Here is a 23,174-nt window from a genome sequence, read left to right on the forward strand (position 1 = left end):
TTGTCACTCTCATTGTTAAAACACCTGAATGGATTCAGGTGGTTTAAGATAAAGGTTAGGTAGGAGTTGGATGCCCAACGAAGATTTTTAAAAGAACAGTACAACTGAGAGAAGAGTTGAAATGTGGCCTGTCCACTAAAAGCATGAAGATCAGAGGGACACAATCAAATCAGGGAGAGGAGGACGGAGAGGAGCACAAAGGGAGTAAATATGCTTACAGCAAACCTAAGGTGTGTGTCTAGAAAAGAAGTACAGGTATACCTAGTGGCACATGACACCAAATGGAATCAAATTGGGTTTTTTTTTTCCCATTTTATAATTTTTACTGGGGTAAGGTGATTTACAGTGTTGGGGGAGGGATAAATTGGGAGATTGAAATCAAATTATTTTTGAAGAGTTGATCTGTCAAAACTTTGCCTGAACTTTCATCAGAGTCTATAACTGCTTGAGACCTAAATAACCCTTAGATCTTCACTTTTTATGAGCCAACACCTATAGAAGGTACTGCAAAGTGTAGAATCCCAGAGTGGAATCAGGGTACGTAGCCCCTCCAAATGTCATGACCTCACCTAAGTTTAAAAAAAGAAAAACAGGAAATTCCCTGGTGGTCCAGTGGTTAGGACTCTGAGCTTTCACTGCCGAGGGGCCTCGGGTTCAACCTCTAGTTGGGAAACTAAGATCGCACAAGCTATGAAGCATGTCCAAAATAAAAAAGCTACCTCTAGGAGAAGGGAGGAAGTAGAATGGATGAGGGATGAGATAGAATAAAAGCTAGACTTATTTAAAACTCTTATGGATATGACTTTGATTCTTTTATATAATTGCAAGCAATATAAACTCAGAAAACCATCCCTAACAAAAATGAGACAATAACCTAGGTTCCCAGTTGGTAGCATAACCACACATAAGGGAACCACGGCGACTCTAGGACACCATAGTTTGGCTATATATCCTGGTAGAATGTTCTCTAAGGATAAAAGGAAACAGAAAAATCTTTGTTTTCAATAATCATGTTTTTGGTGGTAGTATTAGCATTGTTATTTTGAGACTTGTGGGTATCATGAGATTAAATCAGATGGTTAATTATAATGAGAAGTAAGGTTTGGGGCATGGTTGAAAGGAAGTAGAGATATAAGGTTGATGTGACTAAATAAAAACCCTGTAGTGGTGAATTTGAATCCAAGATTGCAGTATGAACACATGATATGTTATACCTAACAATTGAAAATGCTTAAAACTGACCACCCAAGCGGCAAGAGCACCTTTAGCTTGAAAAGTGTGTTATCTAAACGTTTTTCAGTCGATAATTCTTGTCCAGCTCTGCGACCTCATAGACTGCAGCACATCAGTCTTCCCTGTCCTCCACTGTCTCCCAGAGTTGGCTCAAATACATGTGCATTGAGTTGGTGTTGCTATCTAACCATCTCAGCCTCTATCAACTCCTCCTCCTACCCTCAATCTTTCCCAGCATCACAGTCTTTTCCAATGAGTTGGCTCTTCTCATCAGGTGGCCAAAGTACTGGAGTTTCAGCTTCAGCATCAGTCCTTCCAATGAATATGCAGGGTTGATTTCCTTTAGGATTGACTGGTTTGATCTGCTTGCAGTCCAAGGGACTCTCAAGAGTCTTTTCCCGCACCACAGTTTGAAAGCATCTATTCCTTGGCACCATTCTCTTTGAAAGGAATCAGGGCTTACTGGTGAAATGTCTGATTTCAGGACTAGGGCAAGAAATGTGTATGATGACCCTGGAACATGATAGCTCCCAGAGTAAGTTAGTATTGTGTCAACTTGAATTGAGTCTCTCTTGCTAATGACTCCAGTGACTGAAACATATCCAATGTGTTTAAGTTTATCCTTCATAGTGAGTCAAATACATACACACACTGAACAAACAATATCTTTGAAGAAAGCTAGGGACCCAACTAATTTTTTTAATTGTGTGAAAAAGATTGTATTTGACTCATTCTTTAATGAAGGAACCAGTAAGATGTCACTACCAATCTAAAAGAGAATTCACAGAATGTACACATATAGGCAATCAAGAATGTAGAAATGAATTTACAAAAGATGTAAAAGTGGTCAGCATCCATGGAGGGATAATCATTGCATTCCACCAGATAAAATTCAGTTATATTTCAAGTGTCAAAAATCATTGCACTAGCATGAATATTCTACATCTTACTGAGTTGTAAAACAAAGGCAGCAAGCACAGGCAACTCAGAAAGGTGCACTAGACAGGATCCAGTATTTTTTTTCCCCCATTTCAAAGTACAAGTTTTCATGATACTCTCCCCCTTCTTGATTATATTTTTTAAAGTTTTGTTTCATTAGATTTAAGTGTAGCAAGAGTATTAACTAACCCACATAAGCTTGAGTTTATTTTGCAAGTCTGGCAACATATCAGCTAATTATTTTGAAATCTGGAAGATAAATGGAAAGAATCTAACATGTATCCTTTCCCTATATGAACCTATACTTTAAGGAAAACAGTTGGTGAGGAAGTGTCTCCTTCTATATCTTGATTTCCATGACTAAAGAGAGTAGAAATGATGGCTTTAGACTAGCACTAATTTGGAAACCCTAATAAATGAATGGACCTCAGCAGTTCTGAAGTATGGCTGCTAAGGAATGGTGACACAGATGTAGAGAACAGACTTGTGGACACAACAGGAGAAAGAGAAGGTGGGATGAATCGGAAGAGTAGCATTGATATATATACTACCATGTGTAAAATAGATAGCTAATGGGAAATTGCAGCATAACACAAGGAACTCAACCTAGTGCTCTGTGATGATCTAGAGGGGTGGGACTGGGGGAAAGAAGGTTCAAGAGGGAGGGGGTATGTGTATACTTAGGGCTGATTCTCACTGTTGTACAGCAGAAACACAACATTGTAAAGCAATTACCCTCCAATTAAAAATAAATTTAAATTGTTTTTTAAATGGCTGCTAAGATCACAGAGTGATATTATTTACCTTCTGTTAGTCTGAATCTGATCAACCTCTGGATCTACCCATGAAATTACAAAATTTACAGAAGATGGAGAAACATTAAGTGACAGGAGACAAGCAAAGGGTAGGCTATAGAAAACTCTATAGGATTAGTGAACAGATTTCAAGGAAGAAAAAGCCCATAGTGGAAGGAGAAGCACATTAATTTTAAAATATCTAAAATTCAGAGCCACCAGTTTCACTGTATGGAACTCCTTTGTATCTTGTGTAACCTGATTCAAACAAAATATGAAGAAAGGTTGAAACAGTTAAGTATGAATTTTAAATATATTAATGCATTATTATCAGACATGATGGCAGCATTTTATGTTTTCAAAAAGTTCTATTATTTTAGAAATATACACTGACATATTTAAGGATGAAGTCATGTGCTGTCTAATATTTGCTACAAAATAATTTGGAGGGGAGAGAGTATAAATGATAAAACTGACGGTGACTGGATTAATCACCCCTGATGCTGGGTGATGAGTATGTGGGTGGGATTCATTATACTATTTTCTTTGGTTTTACATGTGTGTGAAATTTTCCATAATAAAAATTAAAAGACATAGACTTTCTAATAAATATACTTCTATCACTTGATTTTCTTTAGTAATTTATATATCACTTATTTTTGAGTATGTTATCAGTAACGCTATAAAAAATGGAATGTATAATATTTTCAAGTTTAGCTTCTAAAATATTTTTATATTTCAAATAAAATCATGGTTTCTGGCTATGTCTTTTCAGATACTACCTTTTCTATTTGATTTAAGGTAATATGATTTTAAATTTTTTAACAAATAATGCTTTCCTTGGAAACATAGAAATGTTATTCGTGCGATTATTTGATGGTCTGAAAGTTTTTTGAAAGCCAAATAGTTTTTCCTCTGATCTCTCCCAGTAAATGATCAGTTCCTTATCTGGTTTGTTTCCAGATAACCTTCTTCATGCTGCTCTCGGCGGTGTGTGTGATGCTGAACTTGGCTGGTTCAATCCTTTCCTGTCAGAATGCTCAGCTCGTCAGCTCCCTGGAAGGCTGTCAGTTGGTGAGTAATGAAAGGCAAGCCGTTTGATAAAGGTCATGGACTTTGATTTTACATGAAAGTGATTTCAAAAATAATTTTACTGTATCCTTGGGTTTCTTCTCATGTTTTAGCATTGTCTAAGGAATACATGATGATTCATTTTTTAAAAACTCTCCCAAATCAATATTGGTTCTACTAGTAATCAGTCCCTATTAGTGTAGCGCTGTTTTAGATGTCTAGAGTTTTGCCAAGAGAATGCACTGGTGATAGCAAACACCCTCTTCCAACAACACAAGAGAAGATTCTACACATGGATATCACCAGATGGTCAACACCGAAATCACATTGATTACATTCTTTGCAGCAAAAGATGGAGAAGCTCTATACAGTCAGCAAAAACAGGACCGGGAGCTGACTGTGGCTCACATGATGAACTTCTTATTGCCAAATTCACTTAAATGGAAGAAAGTAGGGAAACCCACTAGATCATTCAGGTATGACCTAAATCAAATCCCTTATGATTATACAGTGGAAGTAAGAAATAGATTTAAGGGACTAGATCTGATAGACAGAGTACCTGATGAACTATGGATGGAGGTTCATGACATTGTACAGGAGACAGGGATAAAGACCATCCCCAAGAAAAAGAAATGAAAAAAAGCAAAATGGCTGTCTGAGGAGGCCTTACAAATAGCTGTGAAAAGAAGAGAAGTGAAAAGCAAAGGAGAAAAGGAAAGATATTCCCATTTGAATGCAGAGTTCCAAAGAATAGCAAGGAAAGATAAGAAAACCTTCCTCAGTGATCAATGCAAAGAAATAGAGGAAAACAATAGAATGGGAAAGACTAGAGATCTCTTCAAGAAAATTAGAGATACTAAGGGAACATTTCATGCAAAGATGGGCTCAATAAAGGACAGAAATAGTATGGACCTAACAGAAGCAGAAGCTATTAAGAAGAGGTGGCAAGAATACACAGAAGAACTGTACAAAAAAGGTCTTCATGACCCAGATAATCACAATGGTGTGATCACTCACCTAGAGCCAGACATCCTGGAATGTGAAGTCAAGTGGTCCTTAGGAAGCATCACTACAAACAAAGCTAGTGGAGGTGATGGAATTCCAGTTGAGCTATTTCAAATCCTGAAAGATGATGCTGTGAAAGTGCTGCACTCAATATGCCAGCAAATTTGGAAAACTCAGCAGTGGCCACGGGACTGGAAAAGGTCAGTTTTCATTCCAATCCCTAAGAAAGGCAATGCCAAAGAAGTCTCAAACTACTGCACAATTGCACTCATCTCACATGCTAGTAAAATAATGCTCAAAATTCCCCAAGCCAGGCTTCAGCAATACATGAACTGTGAACTTCCAGATGTTCAAGCTGGTTTAGAAAAGGCAGAGGAACCAGAGATCAAATTGCCAACATCTGCTGGATCATCAAAAAAGCAAGGGAGTTCCAGAAAAACATCTATTTCTGCTTTATTGACTATGCCAAAGCCTTTGACTGTGTGGATCACAATAAACTGTGGAAAATTCTGAAAGAGATGGGAATACCAGACCACCTGACCTGCCTCTTAAGAAACCTGTATGCAGGTCAGGAAGCAACACTTAAAACTGGACATGGAACAACAGACTGGTTCCAAATAGGAAAAGGAGTACCAAGGCTGTTATATTGTCACCTTGCTTATTTAACTTATATGCAGAGTACATCATGAGGATCGCTGGGCTGGATTACACACCAGCTGGAGTCAAGAATGCTGGGAGAAATATCAATAACCTCAGATATGCAGATGACACTACCCTTATGGCAGAAAGTGAGGAAGAACTAAAGAGCCTCTTGATGAAAGTGAAAGAGGAGAGTGAGAATGATGGCTTAAAGTTCAACATTCAGAAAACTTAGATCATGGCATCCAGTCCCATCACTTCGTGGCAAGTAGATGGGGAAACAGTGGAAAGAGTGTCAGACTTTATTTTTTGGGGCTCCAAAATCACTGCAGATGGTGATTGCAGCCATGAAATTAAAAGACACTTACTAAAAAAATAAATAAATAAATAAAAGACACTTACTCCTTGGAAGGAAAGTTATGACCAACCTAGACAGCATATTAAAAAGCAGAGACATTACTTTGTCAAGAGAAGTCCATCTAGTCAAAGCTATGGTTTTTCTAGTAGTCATGTATGGATGTGAGTGTTGGACTATAAAGAAAGCTGAGCACCAAAGAATTGATGATTTTGAGTGGTGTTGGAGAAGACTCTTGAGAGTCCCTTTGACTGCAAGGAGATCCAACCATTATTCTAAAGGAGATCAGTCCTGGGTGTTCATTGGAAGGACTGATGTTGAAGCTGAAACTCCAATACTTTGGCCACCTGATGCAAAGAGCTGACTCATTTGAAAAGACCCTGGTTCTGGGAAAGATTGAGGACGGGAGGAGAAAAGGACGACAGAGGATGAGATGGTTGGATGGCATCACTGACTCAATGAACATGAGTTGGTAATGGACAGGGAGGCCTGACTTGCTGCAGTTCATGGGGTTGCAAATAGTCAGACACGACTGAGTGAACTGAACTGAACTGACATAGTGATTATATTCTAACATTTGTTGCATTGATTTTTCTTTCCACTAAATTTTTGAAAATCAATTTTGTAAGTCTGTTTTAAGTGCCGAGATAACATATAAGCTTGATAACGAGTGCATCCAAACAATTTAGTTCTCATTTTCCAATTTAAAAAGAAAATTATCTTTTCAGTCCTGGAAAATTGTAGATGGTGTGCTGTGGACTTGGGAGGGGGTGATTTTTGTTTGTTGAATGAAACCATTATCTTTTATCATGAGTTGGCTTCTGGATTGGTTGTATTGAAACATGCATGTGGTATGTGGTGTGTGGCTGGGGTGGAGATCAATGTGTTCCATGACATTCAGTGCAAGTGCCAAGTTACCCCTGATGTGACCCTGGTGGCTGAGTATGGGGCACTGGCATTTGTTTCTTTAACTTAGAGCCATGCTTCTGATTTTCTTGGCCTCCAAAATCACTGCAAATGGTGACTGCAGCCATGAAATTAAAAGATATTTACTCCTCGGAAAAAAAGCTATGACAAACCTAGACAGCATATTAAGAAGCAGAGACATCATTTTGCTGACAAAGATCAGTGTAGTCAAAGCTATGGTTTTTCCAGTAGTCATGTGTGGATGTAAGAGTTGGACCATAAATAAGGCTGAGCCCAAAATATTGACACTTTCGAATTGTGGTTCTGGAGAGGACTCTTGAGAGTCCCAACTAGTCAATCCTAAAGGAAATCAACCCCAAATATTCATTGGAAAAACGGATGCTGAAACTGAAACTCCAATACTTTGGCCACCTGATGTGAAGAGCTGACTCATTGGAAAAGATCCTAATAACTGGGAAAGACTGAGGGCAGGAGGAGAAGGGGGTGGCAGAGGATGAGATGGTTGGATGGCATCACTAACTCCATGGACGTGAGTTTGAACAAACTCCAGGAGATAGTGAAGGACTGGGGAGCCTGGCGTGCTGCAGTCCATGGGGCTGAAAAGAATCAGACACAACTGAATAACTGAACAACAATGCCCTCATAGCTCCCCATGCACTGGCCGTCATTTCTGAGAGGTCAGGGGCTATGTTGAACTGCTGCCGGCATTTTTATAAACAGTGTCCAGTGTTTTTAGTTGTTCTCAGAAGAGTAGGGAAAGGCTCCATCATCTTCTTGGAAGCCAAAATGCTATTGATTTTTTAATATTTCATATGTTGAAATATCTTGTTGACTCTAAAACTTTTCCCAAAATTACCTTTTAGTTTCCAGGTGGACAGCCATATAAGCTGAGAAAATGAAGGTGCTTTCCCTTTGTTGTAAATATTATAGAGCATATTTTTTCTTAACTTTTTACATTGATTGATATGGATTTAAATCAGTATTTAGTACCTTGTGATGCAATAGAGCTTTTTAAAATTTATTTTTTTAACTGAAGAAAAATTGCCTTACAATGTTGTGTTGGTTACTGCCATACAGCAGGACAAATCAGCCATAATTATATATATATCACCTCCCTCTGGAACCTTCCTCTCCTCCCCCATCCTATCCTTCTAGGTAGACCTTTTTCTATTCTTTCAGTTTTTTTGAGATATAATTTACATATAACACTGTATAAGGGTGTACAGCATAGCAATTTAAAAAATTTTTTTATTGGAACCTAGTTGATTTACAATGTTGTATTAATTTCTGCTGTATAGCAAAGTGCATCAGTTATACATATACATATATTGACTCTTTTTAGCTTCTTTCCCCGTACAGCATCATGATTTGAGTTACATCATGAGATGATTATCATAGTAAGTTTTGTGAACATCCATCATCTCACATAGATACAAAAATTTTAAAATAGAAAAACTCTTTTCATGGTGGATAATGAATGGGTAAGTTGAAGAATATGGACACAGAGACTTAGCAAGAGTGGAATTTAAAAATCATCCATGGCTAATCCTCTTATTTTAGAAATGGGCAAAGGGTGAAAGTCTGTATCAATCAGATAGTTTATATAAACCAGAATCCCACAAATCCTTACTTTTACATCCTATATGTTGGATCTGAAAAAAATCTCTTCTCAAAATCATGTTAAAATGGATACAGAAACTTGTTTTTGATTTAAAGCACAATGAACATCTATAGAAATGTTACCAAAAAATGCTTTTGTTTCTGGAATAGAAATGGAAGAGTTAGGATTCATATAAAATTTTTTAAATTTTCAATTGAAAATTTTTTATTTTTACTGATATATTTGTGAGTTCACATGAAGTTATTAGAAATAATAGAAATCTTGTTGTGTGTTGTTCTCAGTCCTGTCCAACTCTTTGTGATCCCATCAACTGTAACCTGCCAGGCTCCTCTGTCCATGGGATTTCCCAGGCAAGAATACTGGAGTGGGTTGCCATTCCCATCTTCATGGTATCTTCCTAACCCAGGGATCATCAAACCATCGTCTCTTGGATCTCCTGCATTGGCAGGCGGATTCTTTACCACTGAGCTACCTGGGAAGCCCAGAGATCTGCTGTACCTTTTTTCAAATTCCTTCCAATGATAACATATCACATCCACAATACTAACATTGATACAATCAGATTTCCTCATCTTTATTTATATTAATTTGTCTGGATGGGTGTGAGAGTGTGTCTATTGTTTTATGAGATTTTGTCACTCATGTAGGTTCACGTATCCACCACCACAGTCAAGATACAGAACTGCTTCAACACTGTGAGGATCCCTCATGCTGATCTTTTTATAACCACATTCATTTCCCTTTTGCCCACTCTTAACTCCCGGAGACCCCTGTTCATTATTTCTAAAAAAAAAAAAAAAAAACTCATTTCCAAAATGTGTAAATGAAAACATGCAGTATGAAACCATTTGGAACTGGCTCTTTTTATTCAGCATGATTCCATGGAGGTTCATCCAAGGTTTTGTTGTGTATATCAGTGGTCCGTTCCTTTTCATTGTTGGGTAGCCCTGCGTGGTACGTAGGATGACAGCATGTTTAACTAATTACCTGCACTACCTCTGGTTTTGTCTGTTATGAATAAGGCTGGTATGAACATTCACTTATGTATTTTTGTGTGAACATAAGTTTTCATTTCTCAGGGATGAATATCCAGGAACACAATTTCCATATTATAACTGTATGTTTAGTTTTTTAAGAGACTTTTCCAGCCATACTTCTGTACATTTTACATCTTTATCAGCAATGTATGAGTGATTCAGTTTCTCCACATCTTCATTAGCATTTGGTGTTGACAGTATATATATATATATATATATATATAGTCATTCTCAGAGATGTGTAGTGATATGCTATGGTTTCATTTTGCATTTTCCTGATGCAAATGGTTTTAAGCCTCTTTTCATGGGTTTCATTGCCATCTGTATATACACTTTGGAGAAATAAATATATATCGGCATATCTGAAAAAGGACTAGTATCTAGAGTATATGAAGAAATCTCGACACTGAACAAAGAAGTCAACCAGAAAATGAGCTACACACACAAACATTTGTCTTCTTTCTGGAAGAAATTATTTAGAATCGGTATTGATTCTTCTTTAAGCATTTGATAGAATTTTCTAGTGAGACCATCTAGGCTTGGAGATTTCTTTGGGGGGAGATTTAAAATTATAAAAATAATTAATAGTATAAGGCTATTCAAATTGTCTGTTTCCTGTCCTGAGTTGTGGTAGTTTGTGATTTTTAATAAGTTGATTCATCTCATTTAAATTGTCAAATTTGTATGTGTAGAGTTCATATTATTCCCTCACCATAATTTTAATGTCAGCAGAGTTCAGGGCTTCCCAGGAGGGCTCTTGGTAAAGAATTCACCTGCCAGTGCAGGAGACACAGGAGTCGTAGGTTCTATCCCTGGGTCGGGAAGATCCCCCTGGAGAAGGGCATGGCAACCCACTCCTGTATTCTTGCCTAGAGAATCCCATGGACACAGAAGCCTGGCAGACTACAGTCCATGGGGTCACAAAGAGTCAGACTTGACTGAGTGACTAACATACATGCAATGATATATAAAGGCCAAGGGGACTATCTGTTCCATGGCTCTTTGAAAAGATTCATCAATCAAATTGACTGGGGTTGCTGATATTTGAATGATATTTAGTTATTTAGCAGATCTTTCATTTTTTCATGTTTGTGATCTCTTTGGGCGTTGAACAATTTTAAAGCCATGAGTATAAATAGGAAATTTGGTGGTTCAACAGTAAAGAATCTGCCTGAGTGCAGGAACCACAGGAGACGCAGGTTTGATCCCTGGGTCAGGAACATCCCCTGGAGTAGGATATGGCAACCCACTCCAGTATTCTTGCCTGGAGAATCCTATGGACTTAGGAACCTTGTGGGCTAAAATAGTTCTTAGTATTCTTCCATAAATATTGTCTAATATTTTTAAAAGTTTATATTTCTCTATAAGAAAAGTTTTATCTATTGTATCTATGGTAACAATGATAATAAATTCTAGGGCCACTTTCATCCCACAGGTCCCTTATGAGTGTAGGTGTGGGGAGAACATCTCATCTTGATTTTTTCTTGATTACACGTATGAGTTAATAATTAAGTGGCATTTTAATCAGCTTATAAAGGTAGAAGTCCTTTTCCTCTTTTTTTTTCTATTGTGGTAAAATACACATAATATAACATGTATCATTTTAACTATTTGTAATCATGAAATTCAGTGGCATTAAGTACAGTCACGCTGTTGTGCAGCTGTCACCACTGTCTATTTCCATAACTTTTTCGTCTTCCCAAACAGAAACTGTTCTACTAAACACTAACTACCCGCCTCCTCTCTCCCCCAGCTCCTGAAAAACACCATCTACTTTCTGCCTCTGAGATTTTTGATACCTCTAGGGACCTCACAAGGAGTGAAATCATACAATATGTGTGTTTTTGTGTCTGGCTGATTTCATATAGCTTAATGTTTTAAAGATCTCTGTTTCCTTTAATTGGTAAGTTTAGCCTATTTGTATTTATGCTTATGAATGATGTTTGGTCTCAATCCTTTTGACCTATGTTTTACATGGTGTGTTGACATTTTTACAGGGTGCCTCAGAACTGCAGAAACACATTCTTCATTTTTTATACTTCCCTTTGACTTGGCCTGTGTCCCCTGATGTAGGAAAACTAAACATGACCCTTATCACTGCATTGTAATATTGGTCTCTTATCAGCTGAGAACAGTCTTTCCAGGGTTAATGTTACCTCATTCCAGGATGTATTCAGCACTTCTCCCCTCTCCATCTTCTACTTTTCCATCCCTGGTGGCATCTGGGTCTGGGGGCCCAGACTTGAGCATCACAACAGTGGAAGTGGGAAATGGGCAGGGTGGCACTTGCTCTGTGCTGGCTCCTGGCCCACTCTGCTGTGAGCCTGGGCTGACAGTAGCTGCTGAGGTCTGAGATCCTCCCTGGGACCTCCCCTACAGATCTAGCTGCTTAGAGTTCTCCTAGCTCTTCTAGGGACCACGTGGGGCACAAACGAATCCTAGAGGCCCTTGCACTCTGCATGTCCCTTACAAGTGTAGGCACGGGGATAGCATCCCAGACTCTCTCACCCTAAATGTGCCCTTCATCCCTTCCACCCCCTGGCAGCAGGCCAACCTCAACTCCAGGCAACTTAAAGACCAGGCTTCAGACACAGGACACCTGTCCCCAGATGCTCACAGACACTTTGGATTCCTGCAGCCGGGTACCCTTATTTCAGCCTGGTGAGGGTGCTGGGCCTCTGCACAGGGACCAGGCTGAATTCTGACTGTCCAGTCTGCTTCCTGCCTGCTCAGGGCACCACCCTGTCTTCTTTTCTGGAAACCCTTGTTCTTAGGCCGCATCCCTTGTCATCCTCCCTTCTGCCAGTCCTCCACGCTCCCCAGGACCCCGCCTTCTCCTGGGGTCCAGAATGAGGTTATGGCAGGGACTCAAAGAACATTTACGGAATGCTGGCCCAAGCAGGGTCTTGATAACAGACTTAACATTCTGCGTGTGAGAGCCCAATTCATTTAGCTGAAGTCATCTAATTAATGGTTTCATGATTCAGTTACTGTTTTTTATTTTTTCTTCTTTAATTTTTTTTAACATCAGAAACATTTTGTATTGTGGCATAGCCAATTAACAATGTTGTGATAGTTTCAGGTGGACAGCAAAGGGACTCAGCCATACACATACATGTAGCCATTCTCCCCCAAACCCCGCCCCTCCCATCCAGGCTGGCACATAACATTGAGCAGAGTTCCATATGCTATACAGTAGGTCTCTGTGGTTATCCATTTTAAATATAGCAGTGTGTAAAAAGTTTTCTGTTATTTTTGCATGCTCAGTCTCTTAGTCGTGTCCAACTCTTTTGCAACCCCATGGAATGCAGCCTGCCAGGCTCCTCTGTCCATGGGATTCTCCAGGCAAGAATGCTGCAGTGGGTTGCTATCCCTCCAATGAATCTTCCTGGCCCAGGGATCAAACCCATGTCTCTGCGTTGGCAGGTGGGTTCTTTACTACTGAGCCACCTGGGAAACCTCTACCATCTTATTTCTCATTACTAGGTTTTGTCAGGACCACAGCTCCTCAGTGGTTCATTTTGGAGGAGGACCTTGATTTTATGACTATCTTATTCTTTCCAGAGCCTGTTAGAATTTTTTCATGATGCTTGTAGCCGCATTTATTACCAGCACTCTAATCTCAAAATTGAAAGCACCCAGTAACCAAGCCAACACTAATTACGAAGCCACAGACCTCAGAGGAGCTCCACCGTAACCAGGGCAACCCTGATTCAGCTTCATCATGATGAATAGTAAATGAGGAGAGGATACAGCCTTCGGCTGGGATTGTTGAAAATGCCCGGCTTTAAAGATGAAAGAAAACTTAGCAGAAAGTACACAGGTCCACTCAGAGTCTCCTCAGCCACAGTCTCCTTCCAGGTTTCCATTGTTGCCGAGAGCTGTAGATTTTACTACTAATCATGGGTCAAGAAGAGTCTCAGCCTCTCTTGGCTTACAGGAAATTTGGTATTAGACAGTTCTTTGCAGTTTGTCATGATGACACAGAATTATCCCCTCTATAGTAACACAGTTCTCTTTTAGTTCATCTGCATGTGAATTTGTCATTATCATCAGCAAACGGATGTCATGGCTAATACAGCAATTTGAAAGTCAAGTCCAAATCCCAAAGTTCCCCAGCAAAGAAGACATTCTCAGCAAAACAAGAACTGATATGTTTAAAGTAAGCCAATAGTTGTTGTTGAGTCACTAAGTTGTATCTGATTCATTTGTGACCCCATGGTGTGTAGCCCACCAGGCTCCTGTGTCCATGGGATTTCCCAGGCAAGAATACTGAAGTAGATTGCCACTTCCTTCTCCAGGTGATCTTCCTGACCCAGGGATTGAACCCACATCTCCTGCACTGGCAGGATTCTTTACCACTGAGCCACCAGGGAAGCCCAGCCAACAGTGGTTCCATATAAATACTCACCTGCCCTGTGTCCATTTCCTCTTACACTCGTTGGATGATATATTTTCACAGAAACACAGAAACAGAGCCCCATGTCTGAAATGTCCTGGGTGCTGTGACAAGTCAAGCGAGTTCTGGCTCTGAATCGTCTGTGTGGCTCACATTGTAACAGAGAGGTGGGTGGCAGAGGAGCAAGCAGAAGAAACAGGTGCAGGAAGGACTATGAGAAAAGGAGCAGTCTGGTGTGTGGAGGTAGCCCAGTCTTCTCCGGGCAGGTGACAGGTGGGCTGGAGCCTGAGTGATGCTGGGGAGCAGCAGAGACCAGGTCTGAGGGTAACTGGAGTTTGAGAGCAGGAAGCCCTGGGGCGTGCAGTGCACGGAGCTGGCCATCTCAGCCCTGGCCGTGTGTCCCTAGTCTCCGTGGACTTGGAAGGACTAACACCCAGGGATTTCTTCCCACTGGACTTGACACCTGCCTGGCACTGTCCTCACATGGTTCTGTTCATGTGACTTCATGGCTGGGACACTTGGGGACCTTTTCACATCCCTCCAGTCTCTAGCCACCACTGGATCATGTTGCCTCATTCCAATACCTAGATCTGAGTGAAAGCCATGGACAAGATTGATTCACTGCCCTGCCTCCCAGAACCACTCATGGAAATGCAGCAGACATGCTCCTTTTCCTGGGAGCTTAACTGTGTCTGTCCTGACAACAGGGACCCTGATCCATCACCCAGCACTCCTCAGAAGACCCCTAAGTATCAACACAATGTAAGCTTCTTCTCCTGTGTGGACCCTTCTGTCTTCTGAGCTGGGGTTGCATGTGTCAGGAAACAGGGCAGGGAGGGAGCTGGGAGGGGCAGGCATCAGCTGTGATGAACCCCCTCCGGCATCCTCCCCAGTGCTGTCAGCCACACCATCTCCAGAGCATGTGCCCTCAGATGGAGGGGGCTGGCCTGGCAGGGAGCTGAGGTCCATGTGCTCCAGGGCCAGCCTCCCAGGTGACGCTTCTGTCCCCTACACCTCACCCTGGCCGCAGGGGCACCTGTTGCAGCCAATATCACAGTTAGCAGACCTCTAATACCTGCTATAATTGATGCTTTCAAACTGTGGTGCTGGAGAAGACTCTTGAGAGTCCCTTGGATAGCAAGGAGATCAAACCAGTCAATCCTAAAGGAAATCAACCCTGAATATTCATTGGAAGGACTGATGCTGAATTGAAATTCCAATACTGTGGTCACCTGATGCGAAGAGCCAAGTCATTGGAAAAGAACTTGATGCTGAGAAAGAGTGAGGGCAGGAGGAGAAGGGGCTGACAGAGGATGAGATAGTTGGATAGCATCACTGACTAAATGGACATGAGTTTGAGCAAAGTCTGGGAGATGGTGAAAAACAGGGAAGCCTGCTCTGCTGCAGCCAATGGGATTGCAAAGAGTTGGACACGACTGAGTCACAGAACAAGAATGTCACCAATATCTGCTAGATGTGTGCTCTCTAGAAGGAAAAACAGTACTTGAAATGGGCCGATTCTTGAGGGTGTTAGTGACTCACCTGATGGGAGCACCTCTGGTGACCACATCCCCCAGAGCCTGTGAGATGCCCACTGTCAAAGCAGCGAGCTCACCAAGACCAAGGGCATGGGCACCAAAGTGCCAGGTGAGGAGTCTAGCTGTAGCAGATGGAGAGCAGAGGGGAGGGCCCCTCACCTCACAGAAAGGAGAAAACACATCCCCTTCCCTCAGCAACTGAGGACGAAGCCAGAAGCAATCTCACTCCAGCCCAGGACCCAGGGGCCTTGGGAACCCTGGGAAACTTCAAACAAAGCCAGGAACTGAAATTCTTATGTGCCGTTCCCCAGTTTCACCCTCACACTAGGTGAGTATCCTCTTCCCCTTGCCCCCACCCCAAGATTAAAATGAAATTTGAAAACTTCAGTGTCCATGTGCCCTGCTCACGTCCTCCCATCTTGGTTTTATCTGCCCCCTGAAGATAAGATATTTTATCTCTAGCCCTGTCTCTGGTGTGTTCACACCACTGAAAGAATAAGCAGAAGTCCTTCCTTAAGGACTCGCCAGAGCTCTGGTGCTGAGGGGGGGCTTCCGGTTTCACCCAGAGAAGCACGGCGACACTCTGAGCAGGACTTTTCTTAACTCTGAAGGTCACCACTGAAGGTCACATACCTTTATGTTGGACTAGAGACCAGAAAACAATGAAAATGCTCTTCTTGATGGATGGTTCGTTACGCTCAAAGAATGAACCAACACAGGCTGACAGGCATTTGTGTCTGGAAACACAGCAGTCCCAGGGTGGGAGGCCGAGCCTGGGGTAGCCCCACCGCCCTGTGGTCGCCCCCACAGCTGGGGCCCAGGAGAGAAGGCAGCCCCTCCACTCCTCCTCCCCCTTTTCTCCCGGCGGCTCTTGGGAGCGTTTGGTGTGGACGATGTGATGGCTGGATTATTTTAGAAAGAAGGAGGGAGGTTGGGGCGTGGGGGAGGACAGGAATGCAGGCAACCTGGGTCCTTGGTCCCCTCCCATGTGGTGGTGACAAGCAGGGGAAGATTGACAGACTGAGAAGCCACGCAGGAGAGAGGCCGTTTCAGTTTTGTTTTTTTTTTTAATATAATTTATTTTATTTTGGCTGTGCTGGGTCTTCGTTGCTGTGCGGGCTTTCTCTGGTTTCTGCGAACAGGGGCTGTTCTCTAGTTGCAGTGCACGGGCTTGTCATTGCTGCGGTTGCTCTTGTTGCAGAGCACGGGCTCTAGGGCACAGCCTCAGCAGCTGTGGTGCATGGGCTTAGTTGCTCCATGGCGTGTGGGATCTTCCCAGACCAGGGATTGAACCCGTGTCTCCTACACTGGCAGGTGGACTCCTTACCACTGAGCCACCAGCGAAGCCCCTGGTTCATTTTCTAAACCACTATTTCCCGAGTTAATCTGGCCCCAGAACCTCATTTTAGTTCTTTATGATGTTTCTGTTATTCCAAACATCCTCACTTGGGCCTCTGCGGAACAGAAATGCTAAATGTGCCCTGTGTTCCTGTTAACCGTGTTCTGCCCTCTCTCCGCTTCTAAAGGCCAAGCAGTGCTCTGCATTGATTACAATGCTAACTAATGACTTCTCAGAGTCTGGCCCCCAAAACACACTTCTGCATTGTTAACAAAAGGCAGGGAGGAGATGAAGTCCCCGCCCCCGTGGTCCAGCTGGCTCCGGGCCTCTCCTGTGGTGGGAACATCTCAAGACCAGCAGCCTCGTTTCCCTGATCAGCAGGGAGGCTGCTGTGAACATTCATAATTTATCAACTTCTGCTGCCCTTGAAAGTGTCATTTGAACAAAAAGATCTTGTAAAGACTCCTAGGATGGCAGAAATTGTTGCCATGTCCTATGGGGACAACTGGCTCCCTGACAGGAAGGTTATAATGGCCCCTTCAGATTCTCCACTTGTAGATTAGTGCTCTCTCTCCTATCTCTGTCTCTTTCTCTGCCTGTCTCTTTTGTCTCTTTTTCTCTGCTTCTGTCTCTCTCTCACTCCCCCTCTCTATCTATCTCTTCCTGTCTCTCCCTGTCTGTCTCTGTCTCTTTGTCTCTGTCACTCTCTATCTCTGTCTCTCTCTCTGTCTCCCTGTCTCTGTCTGTCTCTGTCTTTCTCTCTGTCTCTCCCTGTCTCTGTCCCTCTCTACCTCTCTCTGTCTTTATGTTTCTGTCTGTCTCTCTCTGCCTGTCTCTCTCACAGCAGCACTAATGTGATGAAAAATGTAAAGTCTGTGCCCTCTGTTAGATTTATTATTCCACAAATAATTTGAGCATCTGTTGCAGAGACAACAGCTAAATTAGCACACAGATAGACTGTGATGAAATCAAGACCAAAATAAAGGTGAAATGTCTGATGATCTGAATAAAAAGCAGGTCCTCATTTTCCCCGAAAGGTCAGGGAAGGTTTAAAAGCTTAATTGTATGCTTTTTATAATAAAAGTTCTATCTTCAGGGAATTAGATATTGTTTGCCTTAGATGTTTTATACACACACACAATTTTAAAAAACACACAGAACCTTAGATTCTCAACAGACTTTGGGTTTTAAGGAAATTTTGTCAGTAGATGTTCCCCATTGACCCTGTGATGCATGTTCTAAAGTGCAATGAGAACCAGAGAACAGAGCAGCTCTTGCTGTCATCAGCAGCATGCCTGTGTTCCAGTGCACTTAATTATGTGCAAAGTGGGATTCAGAAACATTGGTCCACCATCACTGTCAAGCTTCCTTGACAGAGGAAAGCAGCATCATGAAAGCAATATGAGGACAAAAAATCTGTCAGTTTAAAGATGGAAATTTAAATTTTAATGAATTGGGAAGAACTCAAGGACTGATGCTGAAGCTGAAGCTCAAGTACTTTGGCCATCTGGTGCAAAGAGCCGAGTCATTGGAAAAGACCCTGATGCTGGGAAAAATTGAGGGCAGGAGGAGAAGGAGATGACAGAGGATGAGGTGGCTGGATGGCATCACTGACTCAATGGACACCAGTTTGAGCAAACTCCTGTAGAAAGGACAGGGAAGCCTGGCGTTGCTGCAGTCAATGGAGTCGCAAGGAGTCGGACATGACTTGGCAATTGAACAACGGAAGAACAAGCCTAGCAGGAACTTTCAGGGTCCTGGCCTGTTTGAAGCCACAGGTGCTAGAGAAAACCGGTCAAACCCAGCCTTGAGGACCCCCACCCCACTCAGTGTAAGGCTGGGCTTGGCTGGAGCATCACATACATGGGCCCCTGGGCCTTCCCTTTCCATTGGGCCCTTTCTCCTCCCTGTCAGGCTGATGGGCCATAAATTAGGGGGGTGGGGGGCCAGGCTGGCTTTTCAATGCTGCAAAGAGATTCATGCAAAATCACCTCAGAGTTCTGTCATGTGAGTTCCAGTGACCCGAGCACGGAGGGACATCCTGAGATAAATCTGCCAGCCCCCGCACACCGAGACGCCGAGGTCAGGGACCTCATCAGAAGGCTTCCAGAATTTGTCTCAGAATTAATCACAGCCTCAGTGAAGTAACGGAAGGACAAGATTAATGCCAGCGTCCATCCCCTGGGGTTGATAACGGGTCATTCGATGTGCTGAACCATCCTTCTCCCCCCCCCCCCCACCCCACCCCCAAGCATAGTCTCTCCTTTCTCCCTCCCCAGAAAGCTATGTAGCCATTTATGTTAGCAGCCTCAGTGTCAATGCCAAGGTGGGGCCGTGGTCATATGCAATCATTCCTCGAGGCTTTTGAGATGTGGGGACACAGGCTCGCTCAGGAGAGCCAGACTTTGTCCCAGTGCTAAGAGCTCAAGGACTCAGTGGAGCCCCAGGCGCTGACTCCTGCTTGAGGTCTGTGCCAACTTCAGGGGAAGCTCAGGGCCTGTATGTTTCCATGGGAAGGAGAGAGGAAGACACCCGCTTGGTGCTTTCCTTGTGGCTTCATTTTAAATTTATTTATTTATTTTTGGCTGCACTAGTTCTTTGTTGCTGCCTAGGCTTTCTCTAGTTTCAGCAAACAGAGGCTACTCTCGAGTTGTGGTACGCAGGCTTCTCATTGCAGTGGCTTCTCTTGTTGGGGAGCACAGCTCTAGGGTGTGCATGGGCTTCAGTAGTTGTGGCTTGTAAGCTTTGTTGTCCCAAAGAATGTGGGATTTTATTTCCCTCACCAGGGATTGAACCTGTGTCCCCTGATTCGCAGGCTGATTCTCAGCCACTGGACCACCAGGGAAGACCCTGTAGCTTACTTTTATGGGTTGATTGGACTCTAATCCAGAGCAGCTTTTGGAAGGATATTTGTCCTGTGTTCTTGGAGGCAGCTTACCTCCGCCCCGATGTGTGCATCATTGGTGCTCAGCCAAGCTATTCCAACTAGACTTTTCTCTCCAGGTCTTGGAATCTTTACCAGAGTCACCAGTGGGTGAGGGAGACCAGGGACCTCAGTCCAGTTGAGCATCTGAAAGAGATGGCAACTATTTCAAGCCACCTAGATGTCCTCAGCTGAGTTTTATGTCTGTTAAGACATCCACTTCTCCGGTTATCATTCTTTCCCAATTTGGGGGCTTAATTATTGAATGTTTATTATTCCAAATAGTCTTTAAAACACTTTTGCACATCCACCCCCCTGGGACTCTGCTTGGATTCCAGAGTGGGTGAGTGCTCAGTCGTGTCCAACTCTTTGCGACCCCGTGGACTGTAGTCCGCCAGGCTCCTCTGTCCATGAGATTCTTGAGGCAAGAATACTGCAGTGGGTTGCCATTTCCTTCTCCAGGGGATCTTCCCAACCCAGGGTTCAAACCGGCATCTCCTGCATTGGCAGGCAGATTCTTTACTGAGCCATCTGTGCGTCTCTGGCAAGGACCAGCATTTCGGAGATGTCACATATTTCCATGTGGGAGCCAACTGTGCCCTCCACAGTTTCAGGCCATATGTATCAGTTCCAGTTCTGAATTTCAAAGAAACAACTGGAGCTGTTATCCTTCTGAAGGAGTTATTATAGGACCCCCTAAAGGTCAGTCTCCAGGAAGACCAGAATTCAGATTTGGAGGCTACAAAGCCAGAAAAGGAGCAGTGTTCCAAATCACACTGAGGAGCTGCTGTTGGGAGTGACCCTGTCATCAGCCCTGGGCTTGTGGCTGACCAGGCTGACCATGGGCTCTGGATGCTGCCCCCAGAGTCCAGCTCCTGCCCTTCTGGAAGTTCATGTCTGCTACTTACAGAGCCGGGCTGAAACCGGTTCAGCGCATGCCTCAAGCTCCCAGTTAGAGTGCCCTGTAGATGTATCACGTCCCACGAGTGGAGCCTGGGATACCTGCCTGCTCTCTCTCTGGAGTGCTGGCCAGGGAAGCCTTTCTGGGAAAAGTGGAAGATTCACAAAAAGATTCTCCAGTCTGGGAGGAGGGCTCTGTGGTATGGGTGCCAGATAGAATGACCCACACTTCCTGTACCTGAGTTTTTGCCATTTAATCGCTTTTTATACATAGCTTCACATAGGTCATTAAATTTCCATGTTTAATCTCTTATCTTTTATTTGTTATCATTACTTTAAATAGAATATTTTTGCCATTTTTATTTTTAATTGGTTGTTACTAGTATCATACTTGGGCTTCCTGGGTAGCTCAGCTGGTAAAGAATCTGTCTGCAATGCAGGAGCCCCCAGTTCAATTCCTGGGTTGGAAAGATCCCCTGGAGAAGGGATAGGCTACCCACTCCAGCATTCTTGGTCTTCCATGGTGACTCAGATGGTAAAGAATCCACCTGCAGTGCAGGAGACCTGGGTTTGATCCCTGGGTTGGGAAGATCCCCTGGAGGAGAGCATGGCAACCCACTCCAGTATTCTTGCCTGGAGAATACCCATGAACAGAGGAGCCTAGTGGGCTATAGCCCATGGGGTCACAGAGAGTCAGACAGGACTGAGCAACTAAGCACAGCACAGTATCGTATTTGTTATAACCAATGCAACAAATACTCTTTAGTGAAACAAGTAAAGTGTTTGTTAGATGGAAAAAGAGTAGACTTGTGGATAGACTCATAAGCAGACTCAGAAAGTCGTGCCCTCGTGGTTGTTGTTGTTGTGGGGTTTTTTTTTTTCAAGTTTTTCTTACCTTCATTTTTTTTTCCCAATTATTTTTATTAGTTGGAGGCTAATTACTTTATAGTATTGTAGTGGGTTTTGCCATACATTGACATGAATCAGCTATGGATTTACATGTGTTCCCCATCCTGAACCCCCCTCCCAGCTCCCTCCTCATCCCATCCCTCTGGGTCATCCCAGTGCACCAGCCCCAAGCACTTGTCTCACGCATCCAACCTGGACTGGCGATCTGTTTCTCACTTGATAATATACATGTTTCGATGCTGTTCTCTCAGATCATCCCACCCTCGCCTTCTCCCATAGAGTCCAAGTCTGTTCTATACATCTGTGTCTCTTTCCTCATGGTTGTTTAAATCACTTACATGGGGCATTTCTTCTGGATTTTTTTTTTAACAAATACTCTTAATTCCCATCATTTTTAATGTAGTCTCTTAGATTGTTTTTAGATATTTGATCGCCTTTGGAAAGACAGTTCTATCTTCTCCAGTATTTACAGTTTGCAGTCATTTCTTATCTTTAAGTTAGCAAGCGCTCCTAAAACTGCAGAATTGTGGCCATGGGTGTGGATAACTCTGTGTCATTCCTGATCTTAGTGAAATTGCCTTCATATTTCTCCAGTTAAAATGGTATTTGTGGGTTTCCCTGGTGGTCCAGTGGTTAATCCACCTGCCAATGTAGGTGACAGAGGTTCTGTCTCTGGTCCAGGAAGATCCCACATCTAAGACTATGTATCACAACTACCAAACGAAGCCTATGCACAGCAACAAAGGCCCAGCGCAGCCCTTCAAAACAAATAAATAAATATTTTTTAAATGGTATTTGCTTTTGATATTTGCCGGGTAAAAGCCTTATCAGATTTAAGTCATTTTCTCCTATTCTAAAAAGTGACTGAGAGTTTTTACCATTTATGCCTGCTAAATTTGAGGCACTGGTTGAGATCTATTTATAAGATCATATGGTTTTTCTCCTTTGATTTGTCCCTGGAACAGATTTTCTTGATTGATTTACCATTTTTCCAGAATCCTATTTCTAAAATGAAACTTGGATATTTTTCAGGGTAACCTAGGTTTTGGGGACAAGTAAATACATGATGTTTAACAGAACTAAGTTTTTCTCTCTCCCTTATGCTGCACGGCCAGCCAGGCCTGGGGCTGCAGCATTTAGAACGTACACACTGACCACTAAGACTGCTAAGCTTCCAGCTTTTGGATGTATTTTTAGGAGATTCCTTCTGAGCACACAGCCAACCCTAAGGAAAGGGCAGGTGGAAGACTGAGAAAGCGCTGAGAGCATTTCAGTACCTGCTTGCCACCATGCCTGAATTCCAAACCCTGGACTCTTTTGTTTTATGAATCTATAAATTCCCTTTCTTGTTTAAGGCATTTAGACTTGGGCTGTATAGTTTGCATTCAAGAGTACTTTTTAGTACAGCAGTGGAATATAATTCCTTTAATACAGCTTTGGATTTAAGGAGCCACTGTTTTGCTTAGAATATTTGCATTTTTGAAAGGAGAAACTGACCTTTTGGTTTGTGGTAGGAGTGGGGAGCTTTTGTTTTTCCTTTTCAGA

At 42.7% G+C, this 23,174-nt stretch overlaps 1 protein-coding gene across 3 annotated transcripts in view; it reads left to right on the plus strand.

The window, feature by feature from the left end:
- The window catches only part of ENTREP2 (endosomal transmembrane epsin interactor 2), a 240,305-nt gene that overhangs the window by 178,770 nt on the left and 38,361 nt on the right, over window positions 1–23,174 (plus strand). For all 3 annotated transcript variants that reach the window (XM_070477674.1, XM_070477673.1, XM_020873342.2), the window contains exon 3: window positions 3,930–4,040. In XM_070477674.1, coding sequence (XP_070333775.1) covers window positions 3,930–4,040 — 111 coding nt within the window. The remainder of the gene's footprint in view (window positions 1–3,929; window positions 4,041–23,174) is intronic.

Source organism: Odocoileus virginianus, chromosome 16 (genome assembly GCF_023699985.2).
Source record: "Odocoileus virginianus isolate 20LAN1187 ecotype Illinois chromosome 16, Ovbor_1.2, whole genome shotgun sequence".
In the NCBI taxonomy this organism is placed as follows: Eukaryota; Metazoa; Chordata; class Mammalia; order Artiodactyla; family Cervidae; genus Odocoileus; species Odocoileus virginianus.